We start from the raw sequence: 27,688 nt of genomic DNA, 5'->3' as shown, positions 1-27,688 counted from the left end.
GTGGTGATATAAGCTCATTGATCCAAATTTGGGGCCATTTGACAAAGGTATTGCTGAGATACAGTCCCCAGAAAGGTAAAATCAAAAGATAGCATTTTATGAAGTCCACAGATTCTAGCAATTGTGAAGTTTGTAATCTTGGGCAGAATGAACGGTAACATTTGTGAAAAAGCTGCCTCTCTCATGGGTGTTTTTTGAGATAGGCATTCTAAATATAGCAGAATAATTAGAAGGGTCTGTAACTATTTTTGAAAAGAAAGTAAGTTAGACATGCGAATGAATGCTCATGGGGAGGAACAGGCTGATGGATGCAAGAGCAAGCTATAACAAAGGAAGAGGGGGTTGAGGTATTATGGGGATGGGAGATAAATGAAAATGGGTGGAGGGACAGGAAGAGAGCTTAGGGATTCAAGTAAGGACATGAGGGTAGGGACTGTGCAGGGTGAGAAGGGAAAAGACAAGGAGGAGTTAGAGAATATGAGGGGTAGCGGAAGAAGTTGTAGGTTTAGGAAGGTGGTGGCTTGTCAGCCCTTCTGTGTACATGCTGGGTTATGGTGGAACTGTGTACCTAGCGGGAATCAGAGTTCCCCTACCTTCTGGCTATGTGTTCTGGAATCTGAGAGACCCTGTTCATCTTTGGGTGTCTGAGCCTCTCTTCCTGAAATCCAGAAAATGGGCAGTTAAGGTGCACCTTAGGTAAGTGTGGAGTGGGTGAGGAAGGCCAGGGCTAGCCAGAGCATGTGATGGAGGGAGCCCAGTTTGCAAGGAGGGTCAGATTAGTTGGACTTGGGGCATGGCTATGGGAGCCTGACTGAAGCAAAGGCAAAGCCCCAGCTTGGGATGGGTGGTGGGAATGAGGAACCCAGTTCAGTCCATCCTGACCTATATAACTAAAGTAGTGGGCAGCCTTTCCACTAAGCTGCTACCTGTGATATGTGCGTGCAGCAGCACAGAGCAGGAGACAGAAGGAAGCAATTTCTTATACATTACTGGCTTCTGAAATGCCAACTTTTAATGGCATGAGGGATGGGGTGGGTTGGTATGGGGTTAGAAAGTAAGGGAAAGGAGGACATGGAAAGGTTAGTGGAAAGGCTTATATGTTGTGAGGAGAGGTGGGATAGAAGGTGAAGAAGGAGTGAAACACACCTCTCTCTTCCATTCTTAAAGTGTATTAAAACTGTCAGGGTTTGTGGACATAGACCATGGATGAGTTTATAACTGCCCCTGGTAGCAACTACACATTACAAACATTTCAAAGTACATCATCTCTATTCTGCTACAATAAAATATACAGAATGTGGGGAGGAGCACTGAGTAAAAACATTGCAATTGTATGATGTAATGGAAAGACTGTTGGACTGGGAGTGTTCCTAGTGCTCTGCCACTGGCCTGCTGGGAAACTTGGGCAAGTCATTTCTCCTCTCTGTTTCTCAGTTTCCCATCTATAAAATGGGGATAATGAAATAAAGTTCTTTAAGGTCTACTGAGGAGAAGCACTCCATAAATCTAGGGCTTTTTTATTATTACCTAGCCACAGTAGCATAACAGTTCCAAATATAGGTGAGAGTTACAAGTGTCTGAATTAACAATAAAATCTACCAATGAATATTGCTCTGTTTAAAAACTGAGAAAATGATAATAAACTTGGTTAACACAGAGTTAAGGTTGCCTGATAATATCTCGTGCCCTTCCAGAAGATTGAGTTCCGCAAAATTCAGATATCTAAAAACCAGTAAGAGTTCAGTTAAATGCCTTTGCAGCCTTAATTCTGCTGTCTATGGCCGTGGCTACACTACATTGCCCTTTCAGAAGAGGAATGCAAATGTGGCCGATCGGAAATGCAAATGAAGCGCAGATTTACAAATCTTGTGTTTCATTTGCATAATGGCGCAGGACCTTACTTCCAGAAGAGCTGTTTTTGAAAGCCAAAAAAGCCATGTGGACAAGGTTTGAAAAGACCCTTTGTCCTCTTTTTTTTTCTTTTTTCAGGAAGAAGGGTGCTTTCGAAAACAGGGTTTTCTTTCAAATGAACCCCTTCCACACAGCTGTTTTGACTTTCGAAAATAGCTCTTCCAGAAGTGAGATCCTGCACAGTTATGCAAATGAAGCACGAGCTTTGTAAATCTGTGCTTTATTTGCATTTCCTATCAGCCACATTTTCATTCCCCTTCCAGAAGGGGAATGTAGTGTAGCCGTAGCCTCTGAGTGGTGCCCCTAACGCAAACATTCCCAAGTGCTACCTGGACTGAGCCTGTGCTCAGATACTGTGCTTCCTCCCTGCCAGAATATCACACTTGTAAAATTTAACAAACACTGCACACACTTTTACAACTCTTTCACGCTTGTATATAGGATACCACCTAAACCTGTACTTTCCCCATCCAACATTAAATCCACAGAGTTCTTTCATATCCCACCTCTCTACTAACAACGGTAAGAAGATGATACTGCCCTGCTACTGATGTAACCTACACAATGCTGTATTGAATTGATGCTGATTGGAACCTCAAGGCACCAGTCACATTTCTCCTTTGATAACATATATCAAAATCACAGTTCTTCCAAGCTGCTGCAGTTTATTCCTCCACCACTTAGTACAGCTACACTTAGCTCAATGTATGCAACCAGAGTGCATTCAGCTAAATTCCAGTGATCATTGCCAGCTCTAGGGGAAGTTTATCATAACTCTGTTTCCTGTCTTTCAGAAGTTTTAGTTTCACTGAACTCAGTGTTCTGGAAGGGCATGAGCCAGGCTAATTTAAGTGCATTAACAATGTCCTTTTCCATCTCTTTCTATCATGCACGCTCCTTCTCTGTTACACACACATTTGGTGACACTGAACTTTAATCAGAAATGTAGACTAGAACATTTTCACAAACATGAGACAAATAGCTATTCCATTATTTTTACAAGAAAATCTGGAGTTAGAAGGAACCATATTGCAACACAAGTACAGTATAAAAGAAATAACCCTAATGCTGCAGAGACATTTAAAGTTACACACAAAACAGTTCTGCTGAAGTGAATAGGATGATTGACAGAAGTGTTTAAAGTTAAATGTGTGCATACATTTTTGAAGGATTGGGACTCTACTTACTCTTCGTGTGTGTAAGAGCCACACTTTTGGGAGTATATATATGCAGTTGTGACAGGAAGTGAAAAGCCTCTAGAAAAAAACCAGCAATGCACATTCTTCATTTAAATGAATATTTGGGAGATGAGTTCTTGTGTAATAAAACAATACTAGTACTTTATACTCTGTTATACATAGAATACTCTTTTTCTGTGGTTTCCAAAATAATGTTTACTAACCTAAAGCAATACACGTAAGTTTATGAGATCAAAGTTTGTTCACCACTTGTTTTTCCTTTTCTCTCCCTGAAATAACTAATTCTTGGATTTCCCCAAAAAAAACCATTGCTTCATTACTTTTACTTCAATGCCAACAGTTGAATGCACAGCTAACAGACAGTATAAAAGGCAGTATGCATAGTGCAGTGAAAAAAAGCTCCGGTAAGAAAACAGATTTTAAATTTAAGCTTCCACAAGATTACGATGAACAATGGGAAGCCCAAATATTCTGCATTATAAAATGTTCATTTATATTGTCCCTTTTAAAGGTCAAAGTCAAGACTTCTAAATTCCAGATATTACACATTGGCTATGTCTACACTTGGGCAAAACTTCGAAATGGCCATGCTAATGGCCAAATCAGAGAATACTAACGAGGCACTGAAATGAACTTTTGAAGTGCCACGGCAGCAGCATGCTAATAAGGTGCTGAATATTCATTTCAGTGTCTCTTTAGTATTCTCCAATTTGGCCATTAGCATGGCCATTTTTAAATTTTGCCCAAGTGTAGACACAGGCATTTTGTATCATCTAATACGAAATGATTTTTGGATTATATTAGCTAAGAACACCCTTCTCCTCCCTCCCACTTCCCCCCGCCCCCGCCAACAAAAAAAAGCTAAGAAACTCCAGGAGACAAGTAGAAAATTGTGTGGTCAAGCTTCTATTTAGGTATTATAAATAATTAAAATCAAGTTTGGGGGCTTTTGCTTAATAGAGTTTTTTTTTATCTGATTCTTTCATTTTTAAGCTAAAGCGTTGATGGTATTTTTAAGAGTAGGCTGTACAGTATATAAAGCCCAATAATGCATGAAATGTCAAGATACAATTTGATCATATAGTATTTGGAGGAGTTTGTTTTAGTAAATTAAATCATCCATATAAGGAACTGTTTGTTTTGTTTGTTTGTGTCTATATATAACACAAAGTCTATTAGTGTATATCAGCTCAAGACCGAGTCCTTATTACATTCTGATTCAAGCAGTATGTTTTCCAGGGCAGATCATGTTTATACTACTTATTTGCTTTACTTAAACAACAGATCACAAGGATGAAATAAGAGACTGGAGTAGGGTGACCATCTGTCCCGAATTAGGCAGGATGGTCCTGTATATGGAACACCAAAAAGGCATCCCTACTTATTTTTTAAAAGGGACTAATTGTCCCTTATTTGGGCCCTCCCTGGCTGACCTTTTCCGCCAGCAGCTGTAGAGATGCAGCTGCTGGTGGGAGTCACTTCCCCGAGCCTCAGGGATGCAGGCGGAGCATGGACAGCTACTACACCCTGCTGCTTCCCTGGGACGGGCTGGCAGCTGCTGCTTTCCCAGGTCTGGGGAGCGTCAGCGACTGCTTCTTCCCTGGGCTCCCGTGACGGGCCAGCAGCAGCTGCTTCTGTGGGTCAGGCTAGGGCTGCTGCTTCCCCAGGGATCTTGGGGCAGGCCACCAGCTGCTGCTTCCCCAGGGCTCTGGGTGAGGGCTGACAGCTGCCGCTTTCTTCCCAGCTCCCTGGGGCTTTGTGGAGCCAGAAGGAGCTGCCCCTCCCGCCCCCATATTTGGGACAGGGAGATATGGTCGCCCTAGACTGGTGTCAGTTGGCTTGGTTACACATCAGATATGGTCGCCCTAGACTGGTGTCAAATAGGACAGCACAGCTTCAACATTGTGGTGCAGTAGCCACATAGTACTGATAACTGTTACAGTGAAGTTTTCGTCTCTCACTGTAATTATTCCGTTCCATCAAGTAGTAGTGAGGCTTTTGGAAGAATTTTTCCATTGACTTAGGATATGTTTGCACTGCAGTTAAAATAGAGTGGTTGGCCTGTGTCAGCTGACTCAGGCTTGTAGGGCTCAGTGTAAGAGCCTTGTACCTCTGGTATAAATGTTTGGGCTTGGACTGGAGCTTAAGCTCTTGGACCTGCCTCCCTTGAATGTTTCAGGAATAAGGGGTTTTTTTGGAAGCAGGGGGGTTCTTCCAGAAGGGCCCTAGCTACACAGCTCTGTAACGTCTGGAAGTGAAAGCTCATGGGACTATGCAAATGAGGTGTGAGATATTTAAGTCTGTGCCTCATTTGAATATTCCCCTATGCTCATTACCATGCCCCTTCGGGAAGGGAGGGAGCTGTGTAGACATGGCCCATGTGAGCAGGAAGTAGGTGACAGGAAGCAGTAGTCATCAGTCTAGAAATTTTGCCTTAATTTTCTTACATATCTGGCCAGCACAGTGAGCAGATGTCAGGAGCACACCTCTGCAGCATAACTACTAGCTGTGAGTTCACGGAGTCACAAAAGAGCCCCAGCATGGAGCAATCAGGCTATCCATGACCTTCTCACTGTTGGGAACCAGGGGGGAAAATCTGTCCTCAAGCAGCTCAAAAACAGCAAAAGAATGCTGACATTTATGCCATGACAGTACAAGGCATGATTCAGCGACAGTACACCGGGGTGCTCAGCAATGTTGTATTAAAATCAAGGTGCTTAGTCAGTCTTACCAAAAAGACTAAAGAAGCTAATGGTCAGTCTGGGTCATCTTCCCAAAAATGCTGCTATTATGATGAGCTGCATGTTACTCTGGGGACAGACCCAACCTCTTCTCTCCAAAAATGTCTGGACTCCTCAGTATATGTTGCTCAACAGACCTCTAACAGCAGCAAGAAGAATACTAACAGAGAGTAAGCCGTGCTAGTCTATACACTATCAAAACAAAAAGCAGTCAACTAGCACTTTAAAGATGAGCAAAATAGTTTATTAGGTGAGCTTTTGTGGGACAGATGCACTTCTTCAGACCATAGCCAGACCAGAAATATTATATAACTATATTTATTATACAAATAAATATTGAGTCTGTTCTGGTCTGGCTATGGTCTGAAGAAGTGGGTCTGTCCCACGAAAGCTCACCTAATAAACTATTTTGCTAGTCTTTAAAGTGCTACTTGACTGCTTTTTGTTTTGATAGCAGCAAGAAGGATGAAGTAGGGTCAGAGATAGTGGATGAGGAAGAGGTGGACAACAGTGGGATGTAGTCCAGTGCAGAAACTGATTCTGCAAGCCAGGAGCTGTTTCTCAACTTGGAGCCCATTCCTTCATCCCAGGAGGTTTTGGAGGCAAACCAGGATTCTGGAGAGGGCATTTCTGGTGAGTATGTATGTTTATTTCTGATGATAGTATGGTGCAATCATGGTGGGGTGGGTCTATGCCCATTTCCCTTAGAACAGTTTGTTAATATTTCTGGTGATGGAGAGCTGATCCTGTTTGAATAGCTCACTGAAGCTCTTAGACAGGCACTTTTGGATTCTCCTCATGAGATTTTTGGAGAGACCTGACTTATTCCTACTTCTACAGTAAGACACCTTACCACACCAAGCCACCAGTAAGTAATTTGGAATCATGGCACCAAAGAGCATTCTTGCATATTTTCCAGCCTAGTACTCCGACAGCACAAGCATTCTTTCCTTATTCCTTTTTTCTTATTCTGAGGAGGCTGATGTCACCTTTGGCAGCCTAGAACGCATGGGAAGTTTCATGAATCACTGCAGTGACTTTTAATGATTTTTTTGCTTGTGAGCCAGCATAGACCAAAACTCATGTAGCCTGACTGGCTTTTAAATCACGGTGCAGCAAGCCTTCCACATCCTCCCAGTGATGGTGGGCGATCAGACCTCTGTCACAACCCTTCCCTCCCTCCACCACATTCCTGGGCTGGCAGGTGATTGGACACTGCTATGGTTCATGTGCGTGCCTGTAGTGACTTTTAATGCTTTTTAAACTCCTTCAGCTTGCTTTTAAATCAAGGCTCTGCTTTAAGAAGCCCATGCAGCAAGTTCCCCCATTCCCAGCTGGTGGGCGATTGGATCCTGCCCTGGTTCATGTGCATGCCTGCAGTGATTTTTAATACTTTTTTAACTCCTGCAGCCTTGTTTTAAGTCAAGGTACTGCTTTAAGAAGCCAACATGGCAAGCTCTCCCCCTCCGCCCCTAGGCTGGAAGGCAATTGGACCCACAGAAAGTGCCTTACCCACCTGGGCTGATGAGTGGTCGGACATGCAGAACAACCCTCAGGGCTCAGTAGCATGCCTCATCCAAACAGCAGATGGGGCGCTTCCACATTATTTTTTCCTGTGAACTGAAGATAGCTTACCATTGTCTTCAAGGTAAACTTCAGCTTCAGAAGAACTTGAATCCTTCTGGTTGGATTCATGCATTCATCAGCCTTAAGAGTCCGCAGAGTGACCTTGCCAGGGCCATATGTTCTTCCATAGAGAGAGACAGCCATGCATTCTGTCAGTATACTCATTGTTCTCAGTAAAGGTAAAAATGTTGCTTTTGGCAATGTGCTTAATATTTCGACATGTTTTTTTAAAACAGGAGTTGACCTTGCAAGCAGGAGTACGAGGACTGGTGTTCCCCCCTCTACCCCCAAAAGTGAGATTACCCCAAATGCATAGGAGGAAGAAGAGCAGGCAGGAGCTTGTTGCTGAACACTTTGAAGAGCAGGAAAAGAATGAGTGGAGGCTTACCTGGACAGCTAGGACATGAAAGAATGGAGAAGACAGACGATGGCAAATCAGCCTAAAATACTGGACAATCCTACTAAAGTTCTGGTCCTAATAGCCAGTCAGACAGAGATAATGGAATCAGTACTTGAAAGAACTAACTCTGCACCCCCTTTGCAATACGTGCCCCCTTCCATACCTCCCTTTCCTTATTCAGTCGTCTCCCATGGTCAGGGCTTTCTATGCCATGGTCAGTCCATGCCTCCCCATTTCAGACCTCCCTTCACATATTCAGTCCCCTCCAATTGTTAGGGCCCCAGAACAGGAGGGGGAAGGTCACAGAGATACCTGCATTCCACTCCCAAGGAATCACTGACCAGCAGAAAGATACGATTCCACCAAACATGACTTGATTATCCTTTTGTTTTGTTCTATACACATCACTCTGCCATTAGGGCCCCCCTAAATAAAAACACTGTAGGTCAGAAAAAGAAAGTTTTATTAGTTAACGCTTTGGCGTCCATGCTTTGGGGTTGGGTGTGGTGGTATCACATGAAGGCAGTTTCATAAAGTCCAAACAAATGGCATAGGTGGGGGGAGTGGAACTTCTAGTTAATGCCAGGAGAGTCAGGTTCCTGCACACTCATTCATAAACTTGGTGTTCATGGCATCCCTGATTTTCACTGCATCTCTTTGTGCTCTCCTGATCACCTTTGTATCCAGTTGCTGATAATTACTGGCCAGGAGATCTGCCTCTGCCCCCCACCCCCATGCTGGCATGAACATCTCTTCCTTTGTCTCACAAATGTTATGAAGAATACAGCAGGCCCCAACAACAAGGGTAATGTCTTCTTCACTGAGGGCTAAGAAGGTCAAAAGGCACCTGAACCTGGCTTTTAAACAGCCAAAGGCATATTCTACTGCCATTCTACACCTGCTCAGCCTATAGTTGAGGAGCTCCTTACTGGGGTCCGGGGTGCCTGAGGGGTTAAGGAAGGGTCACCAAGACTCACTATGTGCATTTCCACATCCCCCAGTGTTGATTTTTCTGGTCTGGGAAGAATATACCACTCTGGAGCCTTCTAAACAGGACAGAATTCCTAATGATATAATGTGTCATGCACTGTTCCTGACCATTCCATGTTGATGGCAGTGAAATGACTTTTGTGATTCACCAACACCTGCAATATCTTAGAGCAGTATCCCTTGTGGTTTATGTACTCTGAGGCCAAGTGATCTAGTGCCAGGATGGGGATGTGCATTCCATCTCTGGCCCTACTGCAGTTAGGGAATCCCATGGCACCAAAACCATCCACTATGTCCTGCACATTCTCCAGAGTCACTGTCTTTCATAGGTGAAGGTTAGTGATCGCTTTGGCTACCTGGATGACAACAGACCCACCCCACCCCGTAGATTTGCCTACTCCAAATTGATTTCCCACTGTCCAGTTGCTGTCTGGCATTGCAAACTTCCACAGAGCAATTGCCACATACATGTGACCTGTCAAAGCAGGTCTCATTTTGGTGTCACTGTGCTCCAAGGCAGGAGATAGCAATTCCATGAAAGAGGCCTTATGCCTGCGGAAGTTCTGCAGCCGTTGCTGATTGTCCTATGCTTGCAAAATGATGCATTCCCACCAGGCTGATCTGGTTTTGTGCCTACAGAACCTGCTCTTGAGGGTTTACAATTCATCCATTTCAGCCACCTACTCTGGATTCCTCGTCTTCCAAGCTCAACACATGCAGAAATGCCCAGCCCCACCCCACCTCAAAGTGCTCATCCTCCAGGGGCATTACACTCAGAATATACTGAATCACAGTGTGGGAAGTCATCAGAAAACACTGTGCCAAAGAGTGAAGCATCTGTGGATCCATGTTATGCTTTGTAATGGCATGTGGCAGGCAATGAAAAATTTCCTTGGCCCTTTTTTTTTTTTCCCAAACAGGGAAGTGAGGGAAAGGGGCTGTGGGATGAGGACATCAGACACCCTGAACCACTTTTGGCACCTTTTTGTCCCCACAGACACTGGCACAGAACCCAAAATGCAATGGGGCTGCAGGAACTGTTGGATAGGTGCCCACAATGCACTGCTGCCACAGTCAAAGTAGGCAATTTAATGGGGATACACTAAGTCCACTTTGTGAGCAGGTGTGGACACTCAAATTCACCTTCGTAAAATCGAGTGTTTAAAAAATGATTAATGCATGACTTTATTCCCAAGCATAGACATACCCCAAATTTCATTTTGGGACAGAGCGCTCACAAATGGATTTGTAGTACAAAAGGCTCTACATGGAGACAGGGAGCCTGATGGTCTGAGATTATCAGTACATATGCCTGTAGTTAAGAACAATTCCCTGAAGGGGCTTTCTATGTACACTCGAAAGCCTATCTGTCTCACCAACAGAAGTTGGTCCAGTAAAAGGTATTATGTCACTCATCTTATCTGTCTAATATCCTTGGACTAACATGGCTGCAACACTTACTTATTACATACAAGTTATAGCAGTAGAGTTTATAAAGCACTGCTACTTTTGTAGCTGGCTAAACACCAAAGAACGCTGAGAATTTTGCTTAAGTGATAATTGGCTTATGGCTAATCTAGTCTCACATCAGAAACATTATACCTAATGTTCAACAGATTAACAGTTTTCATGAAGATATATTTAACCACAGCATTTTGTTTCCTCATGAGGGCTTGAAAAAGATGTATTACCACTTGACCATTCCATTGGTGTCATGTTGGGGTAATGGATGAGAATAACTGAGTGGGACGTGAATTTAAAATGTAAATGCCATTGATGGAAAAGGAAACAGTTGTGTGGAAAATGAATGATCTACAGCAAGGAAAACTTTTTCATAGTACACATCACTTTTAAATGGAAATTGGGCAGGGAGGTGCTCCACAAAGGCAATCACGGGTGTGCCGAGCAACTCCCATTTGTAACTGCATAACAGTCTTTTGGCAATTACAAGATTTACTTTTGTGGAAAGGCAATATTAAGAGAGACTTAGCAGTATGTTGTCTGTCTTTTAATGAACTATAGCAGCTGGATGCAGGAGAACCAGCACCAAGGCACTAAGCCATAGTTCCAAAGACAAGCCTGCCTTCCCTGGACCAGCTTTTGGGAATCTGTTATATAGTGCAGTGCTTCTCAATGTGTGGTACATGTACCCTTAGGGGTATGCGAGAGAAGTCCGGGGGCAGGGTACCCACACTGGAGCCATATGCAGCTCTTTGAGCAATAAAACGCCTTGTGCTGCATGAGCACTGTGAGCTGCTCTGTGCACACATCCCTCCCAAGCGCTTGGCGGGAGAAGCGAGTTGTGACGGTGACAACAGCTTCAGTGAGTCTCCGGTATCGGATTACAGCGGAGTGTGGGGGCCAGGCTGTGGAGGAGAGGGTATTGGGTTAAAGGACTGGTGGTGCTACCTGACTCTGAAGGAGAGGAGCGGGGAACTGGGTTAAAGCAGGGAGCTGGGGGTGCAGGAGGCAGGGAGGAGGATTGAGTTAAAGTGGGTACCTGGCAATGCCTGGACCTGGAATAGTATGCTTGTTGTCTGAAGTAAGTGATAAAATGGCTATATGTACAATTTTACTTTAGTATTCATAATTACAACTGAAAGGGTTTGAAATGGACCGATTCCTGTGAAAATGAAACAATAAAACTTTAGCTTTGGAAAAAGGTAGTACACAGGAAACCATATCAGAAACATTGATTTAATTGTGGCCCTCAGCAATTTGAAACCTAGGTATGAACATTTGATTTCATCCAAACAAGCTCAAATTTTGCATTAATTGTAATTTTCCTTGTAATTTCATTGATCACTGTTCATTGATGTTTGCATAAAAATATATACATATGTACGAATGAAAAATTGGACTTAAGTTCATCTAATTTCTTTTATTTATCCTCTTTGCACAGTCATAAGTACGATGGGAAGTTTATTGCCTATAGACAATTTCTTGCAACCAACCAGTTACAATTAACTTGCTTAAACAAATGTGTTGAAATGGTAGAAAAAAATTGCATGCCTGAAAATTGTGGGTACTGGGGATATTTTTTTTTTAAATACTGCCCATGATTGGAAAAATTTAGAGGGAATGCTGGTCCCCTTCCCTGAAACACTAGGGTTTGAACGTGCAGCCGCAGGTGTAGTGCATCATTCTAGACATAGCAGAAATGTTAGTGGAGGGAAGCAAACTGCAGGAAGACCACTCAGTTTTTTCATCCCCTTATGTACCATTTTTTTTAGAAGGGATACATTATAAAAAAAAGGTTGAGAAACACTGATACAGTGCACTGTCCATAAGATTTTTAGCGTCTTTTGTGGGAGGAGAATTTTATATTTTTCTGAGCTGAGGTTGACTAAAATTCTACTGTCCTATAGCTATTTACATGTTAATACAAGTATTGTTTCTGTTTTATTTCCAGCCACCTGTTTTAAAGAGAATATCCCACTTGGGATGCTTAATAACAGGGTGTGATAGCCTAGAACAACCTCTGATCTTAATACAAACAGCTTGCAGAAATCTAGGTCTGGAACTAGGAATTGATGTACATTTAGCAATAAATTGTGCTGCTCATGAATTGATGGACTATGTAAGTTATTTTTAATCTCTCTCTCTCTAACTAATTTTAAAGTGCTTGTCGTTAACACTGTTTCTATTTGTTTTATAGTAACTAGACAGCATACAAACATACGACAAAGGTCCCCTGCAGCGTTCCCTGTACGCTGAGTGCATGGGCAGCCACCCCAGACAGATTCAGGTACTATCCAGCTGGTTAGCAGAGCTCCCAGAGCCCACCTGCAATAGGTATCATATGTTTCTGTTGGTGGTGCACTTCTGCACATGCCTTGGTGCACATAAAATTTATTCTGCCCATGAATGGAAAAATTTAGAGGGAATGCTGGTCCCCTGCCCTGAAACACTAGGGTTTGAACATGGAGCCGCAGGTATAGTGCATCATTCTAGACATAGCAGAAATGTTAGTGGAGGGAAGCAAACTGCAGGAAGACCACTCAGTTTTTTCATCCCCTTATGTACTAATGGTACAGCAGAAGTCTGAGTGATGTTCTCCATATGAACAAGGGGGATGGGCAGCTAGTGTGATGAGACATACCCATACCTGCTAACAGAATGGATACATGAGAATAAAACCATTCATGGTGCAAGGCATGATGGACTATGGCAGCTGTTCCTCCTAATGATGTAGCAGCTGTGGCTTACTTCAGAGACATGTGGGACAGTTGTGGCTAAATTTTCCATCCCTTTCCACATGGGGCATATCCCATTATTCAGTATTTGATCTTTAGAACGTAAATGCTGAAAGGCTAATTTTGGAAGCTGGCATTACCCTATTTTTCTTTGAGACCTTTCTGATCATTCCTTGTCAGTTGTAGCAATCTGGTTTAATATTCACTATTATTTAAACTGAGCAAATCAAATTCATTTCACTTATGATCGAAACTAGATGCGAGTCCTAGTTATAAAAGTGCCTTACTTCATACCAATGGTCAGATAACATACCTAGCTTCTACCCACCCTGTCTTAAAGGTGTCTAAATATCTTCATAGTCTGCAACTTAATGAATTCCTCCTGTAATCTGTTGACACTATTCTTTTGTATTGTACATCTGGTATACTTTCAGGCCCTACACACCTCAAGAACCTTGATTTCAGCCTGAGCAGGAATGCCTGCACTGCTATTTTTAGCCCCATAGCATAAGCCTGTGTGGACCCACATTAGTTGACCCCATTTTGCTGCAGATGGTTTGCTTTTGTTTTTTTCACAGTGTACCCAAAGACCTGTTTTTGCTTGGTACAGGAATATGTAGGAAACTTGTAATTGTCTGTCAACATTTCTATGACAATTCCTATTTTGGCAGTGTTTATAACTCTGGCAGTTTTATTTATTTTAGGTAAAAATTCTGAAAAGTATTTTGGCATTGTTTAAAAAAGGTCAGAAATTAATTGGGATGCTTTTTATTTAGAAAAGATTAAGTGCTATTCTGTCTGGTATAGTATTTTATGAGCTGTGAGTATTGCCTCTGATAGAAACCTTTCATTTTTACTGCTTAACATTTTATAAGACACTTATGGTGTGTAAAGAAATGATACAAAGGTCAATTTGATACATGCAGAAATACTGTTTTGAGATGAACAGAACCTTACATGATTTAAAAATTGCAAGGGTCATAATATGAATGGTGTTCAGAAGCGATGAAAGGTTAAACTTTGCTGGTGTAGTTTGGAATTCTGCCATTAATTGTGCTCACGTTGACAATTTCAAGGCTGTGTCTACACTACAAAAATTACTTCGAAGTAAGCAACTTCGAAGCTGAGCATCTACACACACCCTACTTCGAAGTTAAACTTCAAAGTAGGGCTCTACTCCATTCCTGGGAATGGAGTAAGGACTGTGAAGTTGAGCCCCTTATTCGAAGTTTACTTTGAAGTAAAGGAAAAATGCGTCTAGAGTCTTTGCTGGCTACTTTGATGGAGTGCCTAACTTCGAAGTTAACTTTGAAGTTAGTTCCTATGTAGACACACCCCAAATGTGCAAAAATCCTGAATTAGGTGCCACAAATCAAAAGAGTGGCATAAAATCCAGTATATTTTAGTTCTTTTATTTTTATTTCCACTTTCTGAGCTTTTAGGATACCCTCATTTCATGTTTCCAAGCTTTTATCTGCAACCATTAGGGCTAGAAATGTGATGTTTGTCAGGTTTTTATTGGTGTTGCTCTGGGCCGGGGGTTGGTATTTGTTTGTTCGGGTGTTTTTTTGGTGAAAGTAGAGGGTTTTGTCCAGTATCCTTATTGAGCAGCAGAGACTTTCAGAAAAAATGCAAAATATTGTAAATCTCAGAACAATATCATGAGAGTTGGCAACAGTGAGACATGCAGAGATCTAAAAGTAGCATGAGATAAACTACGGCCACCTTATTCAAAGCCTGAGCAAATAGCAAATAGTCTGTTGGTTGAAATAATGGCGGAATACCCTGCCCTCACCTCAAGAGTTTTTTGTGGCCACTGGATCTGCATGATTGCAGTGGTAATTATTTTCCACAAAATTGCTTCAGTTCTTATCTTTTACATATTTAACTTATGTTTTTAGACCAAAGGAAAATACGAAATATTGATTGGAACACTCAAGAGTCCTGATGAAATGGTTGATATGTATGTGGACCTAATTAATAAATACCCCTCCGTTATTGCATTAGTAGATCCCCTGAGGAAAGAGGTAAGACATATATCTACAAAGCTTTTAGTAATGCTCTGGGAAATATATTTTCTAAAGTAAATCAGAAGCCATAGATAAACAGTTCTAGGTGAAATTACCTCCTATCCAGAGGGCTAGTACATTTATATACCTCCTATAGCTTACTTATTCTTCATTCTGAAAGCTTAAGTTGTATGCATATGACACATAGGCCATTTGTTAACAGTCTTCACAGGTCAGGTGTACTTATCAGGCACCATGAGAAGAATTTCATGGAGCTTGTACACATTTACCAAAAATTAAACCATAAGGAAAACATAGCATTTTTCATTCTCCTGTCAGACACATACACTGTGAAAATTTATGTCAGACTTTCTTCACGGGTCCACTAATTGGTGATAATGGCCCTACATTTGTATACTTTTGACATGACACTGATAGAAATTAATCCTGATTAATGTGAGCCTAATGCAGATTCACAATAATGTGTTTTACAGAATCCCATGAAAATGACTTTCTGGAAGATTTCACTTGCTAAGCCACTGCATTTTAATTACACATAATTTCCTGTATGTTCGTATAGTATTTCAGATGCATTACAAAAGTGAAAATACTTGGGCAGCAAGAAAAAAATCTAGATGTAGTTGCATACTCCTGAGACTCATTTACTGATTATATAAGTTACTATGATACTCAAGCCAACATTTACAATCATATTACAATATAAACCTTACAAATAAATATTACAGCATTGCTTTCAACAGAGTTAAAAGAAGTGGCAGAAACACCTAGAATTAGCTATAGTAGATTAACAACTACCAATAAAATCAAAATTAGAAGACCAGTGGGTTTGGCAAATGAATAAATTATAATTAAGTAGAAAATATTAAATATAATGTTCAGATACATATAGTTATATGGATGAAAGGGACAGATTCTATTAATTTAAATGTCAGTGTTTTAATCATTATTTCCAATTATGTTAATATTTAAGATTGCCATATTTCAAAAAGAACCTCAACCCAACTACACCCAGGGAAATCTGTTTTTCACAGTTCTGCAGTCACATAATTTAATGTGGAATCCATCCGTTGGAGTAGAATTGTGCACAAAATCCCGAAGCACTCATTTAAAAACAGTGTATCTTTCTAGCCTTCATGCTTATGAAGACCAACATTAAAATGTGAACCAAGGGTAAACCAATGCAATGTTGTCTTCCTGAATCTGTACCTAGCCTAAAATAGTATCTCTGGGTGAAGTGAACTGTCCCATTCATCTCAATGAGTTAACTCTGAAACCTAAAAATTACCATTTAAATATAAATATTTAAAACTATTTCACTGTTGATCATTCTAGCAGAAACGTACAGCTAGTTTTGCTTCTCTCGCAGTTCAGTTCTAAACTGATTCTCGCTTTTCCCAAGGTGTCTAAACCCCAAATTGTTTCTAGCTCCCAAATCTTCCAGCTTTCCCTGACAGCTGCCATGAAGAAGTCATTTGCTTTCCCATACAGAAATCTGCAGAATATCGAAAATTGATAGCTTAAAAACCAAACTACAAAGCATATTCACAACACAACTTTGCCACAAACATTTGAACTCAAGTATTGTCACTAATAAGGTTTGATTTCATCAGTCCATTCTTATACAGTAAACCCTTGAGTTATGCGGGTGTTGCGTTCCTGCAACCCCTGCATAACTCAAATTTTCGCTTAAGTTGCAGAAACCGGGAAAGTGACCAGCCCACGAGGGCTGGTCAGTTTCCTGGCTCCCAGAGTGGCAAGGAGCCAAGAACCAGGCTGCTGCTTGCTTCACCTCTCCCCACTGCTTGCAGGACCCAGGAAACTGACCAGCTCATACTTCTAGTTTCACTAGTCCATGTTTAAATTATATGGATTTTAAAATAAATAAATCTAGCAATTTAGCCATATTTTACACTGGATCAAGTGATGGGAAATTATTTTATATTTGATTAGTTTTCCTTTAACCAAATTTGCAGGAGTGTAATCTGGTTAGCAGATGCCTATATTCAGTTCATTTTGCAGTAGTATATTCACTGATGCTTTTTGCTTGTGACTAGCTCTCTTCTTGCCTCTATTAAAATTCTTATAGCCAAACAAAATGGCAGTGATATATTTTATTTGTGTTCCTAATAAAAATAATTTCTCTGTGTGAAGGATAACCCTGGGGCAAAATTCTGGTCCCATTGAATTCAATTGCTGCTTTGCCATCAACTTTAGGGAGGTCAAAATTTCATGCTCTGATTTGTTTCTGCCCTCCCTCCTCTCCCTTTCCCCTACTTTTTTCATCACTCAGGTTTTTTTCATTGTTTTCCTAAATTTGTCCTGTAAGCACCTAATCATGTACTTTACTATTTTCACAGGATGTCCAGCAATGGAGCAATATATGCAATATTCTTGGTTCCAGATGTTATCTGATTGCAGAAGATGCATCCAAAAATATTGCTAAACTTCTGGAGGATCAAAATGCAAACATACCAAAATGCAGTGGTCTTATAATAAAATATACAAATCAAACGAAGATATCTGACCTTACAGAACTTACCAGACTTCTAGATGGTGAGAGCAGAAAAGTCTTTTCAAAATCCTGAAATAAATACATAACATGGCTACACCTATACAATTTATAAATATGTATTATTTCATATTTAAATACAGCCATTGACAGCTTGCAAAGTGTTTGTTCAAAGAAGTTAAAAAGCCTGGCTTGATAGACAAATTGATTTAGGAGTTCATATATTCTGAAAATATTAAGGAATCCGTATAATCTGTTCAAGTGCTTCATATGAACCTGAGTGATAATGTATGTTTTCAATGTGTATGTATTTTGAAGCTAGGGCAAAACTTTATATATTTAGACACCAGAACTGAAAAACAAACAAACAAACAAACAAACAAAAAGCTGACCCAGAGAAAGCTGTAACGTTACCAGCAACATACAAACAAATCCAGATTGGTCCACAAATGCAATCTAGACAGATAACAATGATTATCTGTTACTGATCCCTGGTGATTACTTTATGTAATGCTTATTGGGGTTTACATCTTTCAAGGTTATTTTGTTCCCAGAGACTTTATGATGGATATATTTTCATATATGTAACTGTTCCTCTCCTCCACAAAATAAAAAACACATCATCTCACTTTTGGAATTTAAATTACATGAGGTGGGAGGGCTCCTTTTCATGGATAAGAGGAATCATTTCTGCTATTCTGAAGAACACATTTACAATCAAACCCACAGTCTAGAACTCTCTTCTACTATCTCTAATATATTGCCACAATGATCAACTTTGTCTGCAGTTGTTATAAGAGTTAGGGAGCAGACGTTAAGCGTGACCTTAGCCATTCTGGAAAAACATATTAAGATAAGATAACAGGAGAAATATCAGGGCCATCAATTAATCACAGTTAACTTACACAACTGACTCAAAAATTGATGACAATTAATCACAGTATCAATTGCACTGTTAAGCAACAGAATACCAGTTGGAAATTTAATTTTTTGATGTTTTCCCTACATTTTCAAATATACTGATTTCAGTTACACCACAGAATACAAACTGTACAGTGCTTCCTTCATATTATTTTTATTACTATTTATTTTATTTGTAGTGCAAACATTTGTATTTTAGTTCACCTCATACAAGAACTATAGTGCAATCTCTATCATGAAAGTACAACTCACAACTGTTGACGTTTTTTGTTATATAATTGCACTCAGAAATAAAACAATGTCCCCAAGCCTACTCAGTCCTACTTCTTGCTCAGCCTGTCATGAAGTGAAGCAGATTAGTTTACACTTAAGGGAGATAATGTTGCCCGCATCTTATTTGCAGTGTTACCTGAAAAAACAAACAGTTATTCACATGGCATTTTTGTACCTGGCATTGCAAGGTACTTATGTGCCATATATGCTAGGCATTCATATGTCCCTTCATGCTTTGGCCACCACTATTCCAGAGGATATGTTTCCATGCTGATGACACTCATTGAAAAAAGTAACAGAGAGGGAGCCATGCTAGTCTATATGCTATCAAAACAAAAAATATTAAGCCTGTTCTGGTATGGGTATGGTCTGAAGAAGTGGGTCTGTTCCATGAAAGCTCACCTAATAAATTATTTTGTTAGTCTTTTAAGTGCTACTTGACTGGTTTGTTGTTTTTAAAAAGGTATTAGTTAAATTTGAGAGTGAACTCCCTGGAGAAGAATTGTATATCGCCTGCTCTGTTTTACCTACATTCTGCCATATATTTCATGTTACAGCAGTCTTGGATGATGACCCACACATGTTGTTTGTTGTAAGAACACTTTTACTGCAGTTTTGACAAAATGCAAAGGTGCCCATGTGAGATTTCAGAAGACAGCTACAGCACTTGACCCAAGGTTTAAGAATATGAAGTGCCTTCCAAAAATCTGAGGGGGACAAGGTGTGGAGGAGCATGCTTTCTAAAGTCTTAAAAGAGAAACACTCTGATGTGGAAACTACAAAACCTGAAAACCCAGAAAAAGAAAATCACTTTTTGTTGATGACCAAAATAGAGAAGTCTGTTTGCACTACTTAGGCATATTGTCGAGCAGAAGCCATCATCAGCATGGACACTTGTCCTCTGGAATGCGGTTGAAGTATGAAAGCTAGGGTGACCATCCATCCTGTATTAGGAGGGATGGTCCCATATTCGGGATGCCAAAAAGGTGTCCCCACTTACTGTTAAAAAGGGATTCATTGTCCCGTATTTGGGTCCTCCTCCCTCAACCTTCTCTGCCTACTGGCGGAAGTCACTTTCCTGAGTCTCAAGGAAGCAGGGGGAGAGCGTTGGGTGGCTGCCACACACGTCACTGGTGCTTCCCCTGGTCTCTGGAGGAGGTCTAGTGGCTGGCTGCTTCCCCGGGGCTCCAGGGTAAGGCCAGTGGCTGCTGCTTCCCCACGGAGCACTGGCAGCAGTGGCTTCCCCGGACCTCCCGGGGAGCACCGGGGCTGCAGCTTCCCCAGGGTTTCAGGGAGCAACAGCAGCTGCTGCCTCCTTTCCATCTCCCCAGGGCTTGACTGAGCTGGGAGGAGCCGCCCCATTCCCCCCCCCGGCCCCCGTATTTGGGACAGGGAGATATGGTTCCCCTAATGAAAGGGCATGTGAACAGCTAAATACCTTCCAGTGCTGGCTACAACAGTTCCATGCAAAGGCTTATTTTCATTTTTATGTGACATTGTAAACAAGAAAGGAGGCAGCATTATCTCCTGCCAATGTTGTTTAAGCTATTATAGAAAATATTAAAAAATATATAATAAATTTCAATTGGCATTCTATTTTTTAACAGTGCAATTAATCACAAGTGCTTTTTAATTGCTTGACAACCCTACTAAGAATGCAGGCAACTCTTCTATTGCAACAGTTAAAGCAATATTATTGTGTACTTGTCTAATAATACGGAATTTAATTCATCTTCCCCTATTTGTATTTAACATCAGAGAGAGCCAGAGGATTTATAGTGTATAAAACGAGAATATGTATTCGTTACTAACAGAGTCTAAAAACTCTCGTTATATAGGTCAAAAACATATTGCTATATTAGGAACTTCAGCTGGAGAATCTTCTGATAATAGCCTTGTAGATCTGGTACGTATTGAAAACTGTTCAATTCAATTATTGCTAAACCATTGCTTTTATCGTGAACTGGTATTTAGGAGAAAGGCTGTGTTTGAGAAAGGCACATAATCTATTAAAAGGGCTTTTTCCCCTTCAGAGTCTCCTTTTACAAAGAGTTAATCTTTGGACTTTCGTTTTTTCAAAAAGCAAGAAAATTGCTAAAACAGGATAAAAAGAACATACATAAAAAGTGTGTATTATCTATTTGCTTGTATTAGTTTGTTAAAATGTGAATGAGTTACTAAATTATTCCTGAGTAGTAACAACTATCTTGCATAGTAAGTCTTAGCTCTGTTAGTCTGTTTGTATTGCCATTGTATTTGCAAATAACATTTCATTTCTTACGACAGTAATAATTAGTGTGCAACTCCAACTACCTCTTTACCTGAAAGAATGTTTAATTTCTACATAGAAAGATGAGAAGTATTGTTGTGAATTGAGTTTACTTTAGTTAAATAACTAGGAATAAAATGACTTCATTGATAAACTGTGGAATTTTAAAATGTGCACTTTGTTGCCCCAAGGCTGTTGGCTTGGGTGCCAGGTTTGTCAAGTTGGGAGGTCTTTCCCGTGGAGAGAGGGTGACCAAATACAACCGCCTTCTTGCTATAGAGGAAGAACTGGCCAAGAACGGAAGACTGCGTATGAGCTTCTTTCTTACTTGTTTTCAGCTTGCAATGAATAAGAGAACAAAGATTGGAGGAGGAATGATTGAAACTGCCCTGCAGGAGGGAAAGGGAATGAAAAGACTATAAATAAGCAGTGACAAAAAACTAGGATGGCACTTGCCACAACCTACATTGTAGTCCTAATGGATTATCTGTTTCCCTGAATTTAGAGTGGTCCCCTTCTTGTAGTGTAGCCTACATCACATTTTTCAGCAGAAATAATTGGTTGGAATCCTGAAGCCCACAATTGCAAAAGTAAGATAAAAAAGCTACGTGAAGGATTTTCCACACAGAAAATTTTAGCCAAAAGCAGACATGTCACAAGCAAAACTTCCCTTTACAAAATACTAAGCTGAGCAAGTTCAGGTTGCATGAGTAAGCACTCAAAAGTCAAGAAATGCTAATGTTAAGGATGCATGTGAAACCTTAGCTGTGCTCCTTGTATACCAGGATGTGATACGTGGGCTGCATCTCCTCTCACACCACTTTTATGCTGGTAACTTCACTAACTTCAGTGGAGTAACTCCTGATGTATACCCATGTGAGAGAATAAAGGCCCCAAGTCTTTCCTTTGATTGCCTGTAGTTTCTTGAATATCTCAGAATTTTTTCACACAACTGCGAAGCATGTAATGTATTTTCATTCTTTCATACTTATACTAACTAGGTTTTTCTTAGGCTGTGTCTGTACATGCCCCCTTAATGAGGCAGTTGGAAAGATGCTAATGAGGTACTGACATAAATACGCAGTGTCTCATTAGCATAATGAGAGCTGTGCGTGATTCCAAAGTGCCATTTTCAGAACACACACCACCCGTGTAGACGGGGGCCTTTCAGAAGGACACCCCCCTCCCCCCGATTTCAAACGCCCCTTCTTCCTATTTGGTTTTAGGAAGAAGGGGCTTTCAAAATCAGGGAGGGGGGTGTCCTTTTGAAAGGCCCCCATCTGCACAGATGGTATGTGTTCCAAAAGCAGCACTTTTGAATCATATGTGGCTGCCATTATGCTAATGAGGCATTGCATATTCATTTGTGTCTAACATCTTCCAAACTGCCTCATTAACATGCCCGCTCCTTTTGGAGAGGGCATGTGTAGACACAGCCTTATAGTCTAGGATAACTGTCAGCAACCATGTACTCTACATGTTCTTTACAAATGTTATAGCCTTCCTTATGTTTAATTCATAAGGTGAGGCAGTTAAAGAAACTCTGTCAATTGAAATTGGGGCGGGGGGAATAAAATGTTTACCTATTATTAACATTTCAGATTATTAAAAATATACTACTTACTTTCATCACCACTTTTTATATTGTCTTGACTGCAACAATAAAAAAAGTTTACATATGTGAAAATGACAAAATGTAACAGAAATCTAGTAATAGCCAAAACATATGTTGACCCCCTTTTACGCTTAGTATAATCTTGTATGCATTTCAAATGATAGGGCAGATAAGTGCAGCAGTATGAACTTAACTGGCATCAGTATTGTAATATGTTGTACTTTAGTACACTAAACCAAAGATACGAAGCATTGATAAATCTTTAAAAATACACCTCAAACGTCAGCAGTTTCCTACAGTAATACTGCTCTAACAGTAATAGACCCCCAGTAGCAAAACAAGCATCTTCCCCCAATTACTACCCTCGCTACATAGATCAGGGAGAAGGGGCAGACTGGTCAACATGCCCTAAAAGTTAAGAAACTTGGGCTGTTATGGTCCAAGATTCTGATCCAATCCTACAAGCAATAGTGTGTTGGTGAACGGCTACATCTGAAATTAAGTCTCATTAGGCTCTAAGAGCCAAAGTATTTTCACTTTTTAGGCACCTGAAGATGCAGGTAGGTCTCTGGTGGGATTCTCAAAAGGGCCAAGGTATCTGGGAAAAAGGTGCCCTGCCACTTCTGAAAATTCCATTAGGCACTTATCAATATTTCAGGATACCCTGATACCTTTAGCTGTCTGGTCTAGCTGCTCTGCCAGCTGCAGTTCAGGCCCAGGGAAGTAGTGCTTTATTAATATATTTATCTAAATTAAACAAAATACATGTATCATTTAGGATTATATTATTAAAATCTAGAATAGTGTTTGCAAGTTTCAAACAATCCGGAGATGTATGTATGTATGTTTGTTTTTTTCCACATTGCAGGTTCAGGAGAAAACCATGAATTTGTTGCTTTCGCTGAAGAAGTGCAAACAGGGGAAGAGCTTCTGCATGCACTCCCTCTCACAGAGCAAGGCCCATGGTCTTCACAGCACACTCAGCCTCTGCTGGCCCAGGACCAGAATCCTGTTTCCTCACTTGGTAGTACACCCCATCTCAGTGAGGCTACTGAAGTGAAACCATCAGAGTTTCCTTAATGTCAGTTTGACACTAAAGGAGGTATCAAAGGTCTAGTCCTTCAAGCAGCTGAACATCCTCAGCTCTCATTAAAGTTCATAGGAGTTCAGAGTGTTCAGCACCACATGACTGGATTTGGAGTTTTAGGCTCTGATGGTGCTATTAGATTTGTGAGGAGGGAATCGTGCTCGTATGGAACCAAACTAAAGTTTCCACAGGGGTGCAAAGGGGTTCTCCCTCAGGTAGATACAAGAAGACCAGAACCCTAGTGAAGTCTCTTGGGCTATGTCTACATTAGCCCCAAACTTCAAAATGACCATGTAAATGGCCATTTCGAAGTTTACTAATGAAGCGCTGAAATACATATTCAGCGCCTCATTAGCATGCGGGCGGCCACGGCACTTCGAAATTGACGCGGGTTGCCGCTGCGCGGCTCGTCTCAATGGGGCTCCTTTTCGAAAGGACCCCGGCTACTCCGAAGTCCCCTTATTCCTGTGAGCAGATGGGAATAAGGGGACTTTGAAGTAGCCGGGGTCCTTTCGAAAAGGAACCCCGTCGGGACGAGCTGCGTGGCGGCAACCCGCGTCAATTTCGAAGTGCTGCGGCTGCCCACATGCTAATGAGGCGCTGAATATATATTTCAGCACTTCATGAGTAAACTTCGAAATGGCCATTTGCATGGCCATTTCGAAGTTTGGGGCTAGTATAGACACGGCCTTGGTGAATCAAACTTCAATTGCTTGAGTGCAGTTAATTCTACCCTTACATCTACCTGACAATAAACTACTTTTAAATACTTGACTTTCTGTGATAACTTTGTTTTCATTCAAACCATATTTTGATACTATTTTATACCTGTGCATATTTTTATTAGTCTCTTATTCTGCTGTATCTGATCCATCTTGTACTTAGTTGTAACATCTTTCCCAGATCTGAAGCATCTGAGCATCTTTCCCAGATCTGAAGAAGAGCTCTGTATAAGATCAGAACTTGACTCAGTTAAAGAGTACAAGCTTTATTATTTGTCATGCCTGGGGAACAGGGGTTGCTGAATAATAAAATGCACCAGTTATTCAAGCTGGGGCATCCAGCCCCACAGTTGCTGGCCCTGGCCGGGCAACTAGCCTAGCCAGAGAACCAGCAGCCACCCCCGCTCCACTGGCTTTGCCTGGGCATGCTGGTTAACTGAGTGTGCCAGTTATATGAGTGCCGGATAAGATGACTGTTAGTATATTTGTTATTTTGAATACTGCATAACATTTATCTGAACATACTTTGAGTGGGATTTGCAAAAACTATTCCACACTGGCCTCTCTCTGCTCCCTAGAGATCACTTACTTCAGTGGAAACAAAGTTAGGCCATGACTGAGAAGTTTTTGAAAATCTTACTCTACATGTCTATAACAAGATTTTGGAGTACTGAATGGTAATAGCATTATTTTCTCTTAAATTCTACAACTCTATAACTATTTACTTTATAAACAGTATGGCTGTTTCTGCACTGAGCCCTAGCACTGACAGTTTGATGCAAATAAGCAGTCTCAAAAATGCAAAATGGTGGCTCATTAACCACACAAATATACAAATGTGCATATTCATGAGGCTAATTTGTGATTCTGCTGGCAAAAACTCCCATTGTTGGCAGACCCTTATGCCTGGAAAAAATCAGGAACAAGGGGCTGCCGACAAAGGGGGTTTTTGCCAGCAGAACCACATCTACACTACTTGATTTCTGTCGTGAAATGCAAATTAGCCTCATGAATGTGAATTAGCATAATGAATATGCAAATGAGCCTCCATTTGCATTTTCAAGACTGCTTATTTGCATCAAACTATCGGCACTAGGGCTCAGTGTAGACACAGCCTTAGAACCTACACCTTTTAAAGTGATGCCTAAACTTTGTATATAAGGGTAACAAACTATTGACCACAAGTGAATACTATATGAAAACAAAGAAATTTGAATGTTATGGTATTTCATCATACAACACTTCTCATCAACCTGGTATACATCAGAGACTTGATTCTAGCACTTGGTGGACAGTGCAAACCCCAAGTGTCAACAAAAATACCTACTTTGCACAGGTGAATGAAATTACCCCATTTTAGGTAAGGAACAACAATATAACAACACTGCACAATGTCTGGGAAACTGTCAGTATCATTTTTAATAAGCAAGAATGAAAAGAATTTATATCAGTGTAAAATAATTTACACAAGATTTTTTTAAAAGCTTTGTTTTAGGACAGATTGCACTTAACATATACATCAGTAGTAATAATTAAAAGAAAATGCATTTATAAAATTTTACATTTTAAATTGAGGGAAAGGAAACAAATAACTACTAGAAAAACCCACAGAAATGTAAATATGCAATAAAATGGCAAATTTCCCAAAATTTAGGAAATACATTTAGTTGACTAATTAGATCAACCAAGATTTGCTTAGCAAACATGCCCTCCCCACCCCAAAGGCACAACTAACACATTCATGACTATCATTTTTTTTCTAAAAGATAAGCACCAGACGGATCCATGCAAAGCCAAGCTAACAAACTGAATACATTCTTTTCAATAGTGAAAATACTACCGTTTCTTATAGGCATAAAAAAAAATCTAATAGTGCATTCAAAGTACATTACCACTCAACATCAGTAACACCAATTTTCAGTTTAAGTTAAAAAATAAATCCCTCATTACATTTGTTTTGTTCAGTTTTGTAGACAAGTAGAGTGACATATTGTGCTGATTTTTTAAACCTTCCATAGAATGGAGATTGGTGGTGAACAGTAAATTGCGTGCCATCACTCTTCATTGGAAAAAAGGGTGGCAGCGATAAAATGTGGTATTTCACAGGATAACACAAGTCATGCCATCATAGTATACGGCTCACAAAGATTGCATTGTAAGTTTCTGTATTGGTAATATTGGACCTGCTCTTGAAGTCAGTGGAAACTGTAAGAACAGATCCACTTTATAATGACAAAGAGCCCCAGTCCTTGGTACAATTACTAAATTTTATTATTTATTACAGTAGCCTACCAGGGGCTTCAACCAACAGCAGATCTCCCCTGTGCTGGGTGCAGTCCATGCTCTGAAGAGCTTACAACCTTAACAAAGAAGATGGACTAACACTGGAGCTGCCTCTAAACTATAGTCCCCTTTCAAAATGGGAATGCAAGTGAGGCAAATCAGAAATGCAAATGAAGCCCCAATTTTCATCTCATGCTTCATTTGCATAATCACATTTTCAAATGTCTTTTGAGAGAAAAACAGCTGTGTAGACTGTGTTCTTTCAAAATAAAACCCTGTTTTTACACCCCCCACCTACCTCCTAGAACTGGAAGGGAACTTGGAAGGGCAGCTAGTCCAGTCCTCTTGGCAGGACCAAGCACCATCCCTGACACCTACTTGCCCAAATCCTTAAATGGCCTCTTCAAGAACTGAATTCACAACCCTAGGTTTGGCAAGCCAATGCTCAAACCACTGAACTATGTTCTTGAAAGCACCCTTCTTCCTGGAAAAAAATTATGAAGGGTGCTTCCAAAACCAGTTTTATTTCAAAAGAACTCCACCTACACTGCTGTTTTGCTTTCAAAAGACTCCCTTTCAAAAATGTGATCATGCAAGTGAAGTGTAAGATATGCAAATTGGGGCTTCATCTGCATTTCCAATTTACGTCATTTGCATTCCCCTTTTGAAAGGGAATAATAGTGTGGACGCAACCTCAGATAACAACATGGGGAACTGAGGCACAGAGAAATTAAGTGATCTGCTCAACAACCTATAGGAGACCATGCTAGAGCTGGGAACAGGGCCTAGCTCTCCTGAGGAGTTCCAACCTCGTGCATTAACCACAGGACCCTTCCACATCTTCAACTCAAGGAATTACATTTATTCCAGCAGCAGTTGACTCAGAACCACGAACTGGATCATTAAAGACTCACTA

The 27,688-nt window shown here is 40.7% G+C and overlaps 1 protein-coding gene across 1 annotated transcript in view; it reads left to right on the top strand.

Annotated features, from left to right (window-relative positions):
• The window catches only part of ENO4 (enolase 4), a 46,408-nt gene extending 22,316 nt beyond the window's left edge, over positions 1 to 24,092 (top strand). Inside the window, exons 8-13 of the mRNA XM_074999075.1 lie at positions 12,280 to 12,447; positions 14,965 to 15,090; positions 17,451 to 17,646; positions 20,635 to 20,702; positions 21,257 to 21,374; positions 23,549 to 24,092. Coding sequence (XP_074855176.1) covers positions 12,280 to 12,447; positions 14,965 to 15,090; positions 17,451 to 17,646; positions 20,635 to 20,702; positions 21,257 to 21,374; positions 23,549 to 23,760 — 888 coding nt within the window. The 3' untranslated portion in view covers positions 23,761 to 24,092. The remainder of the gene's footprint in view (positions 1 to 12,279; positions 12,448 to 14,964; positions 15,091 to 17,450; positions 17,647 to 20,634; positions 20,703 to 21,256; positions 21,375 to 23,548) is intronic.
• Positions 24,093 to 27,688: the final 3,596 nt, after the last annotated feature.

This window comes from Carettochelys insculpta, chromosome 7, assembly GCF_033958435.1.
Source record: "Carettochelys insculpta isolate YL-2023 chromosome 7, ASM3395843v1, whole genome shotgun sequence".
Taxonomy (NCBI): domain Eukaryota; kingdom Metazoa; phylum Chordata; order Testudines; family Carettochelyidae; genus Carettochelys; species Carettochelys insculpta.
This window is presented reverse-complemented; position numbering and strand designations above follow the sequence as displayed.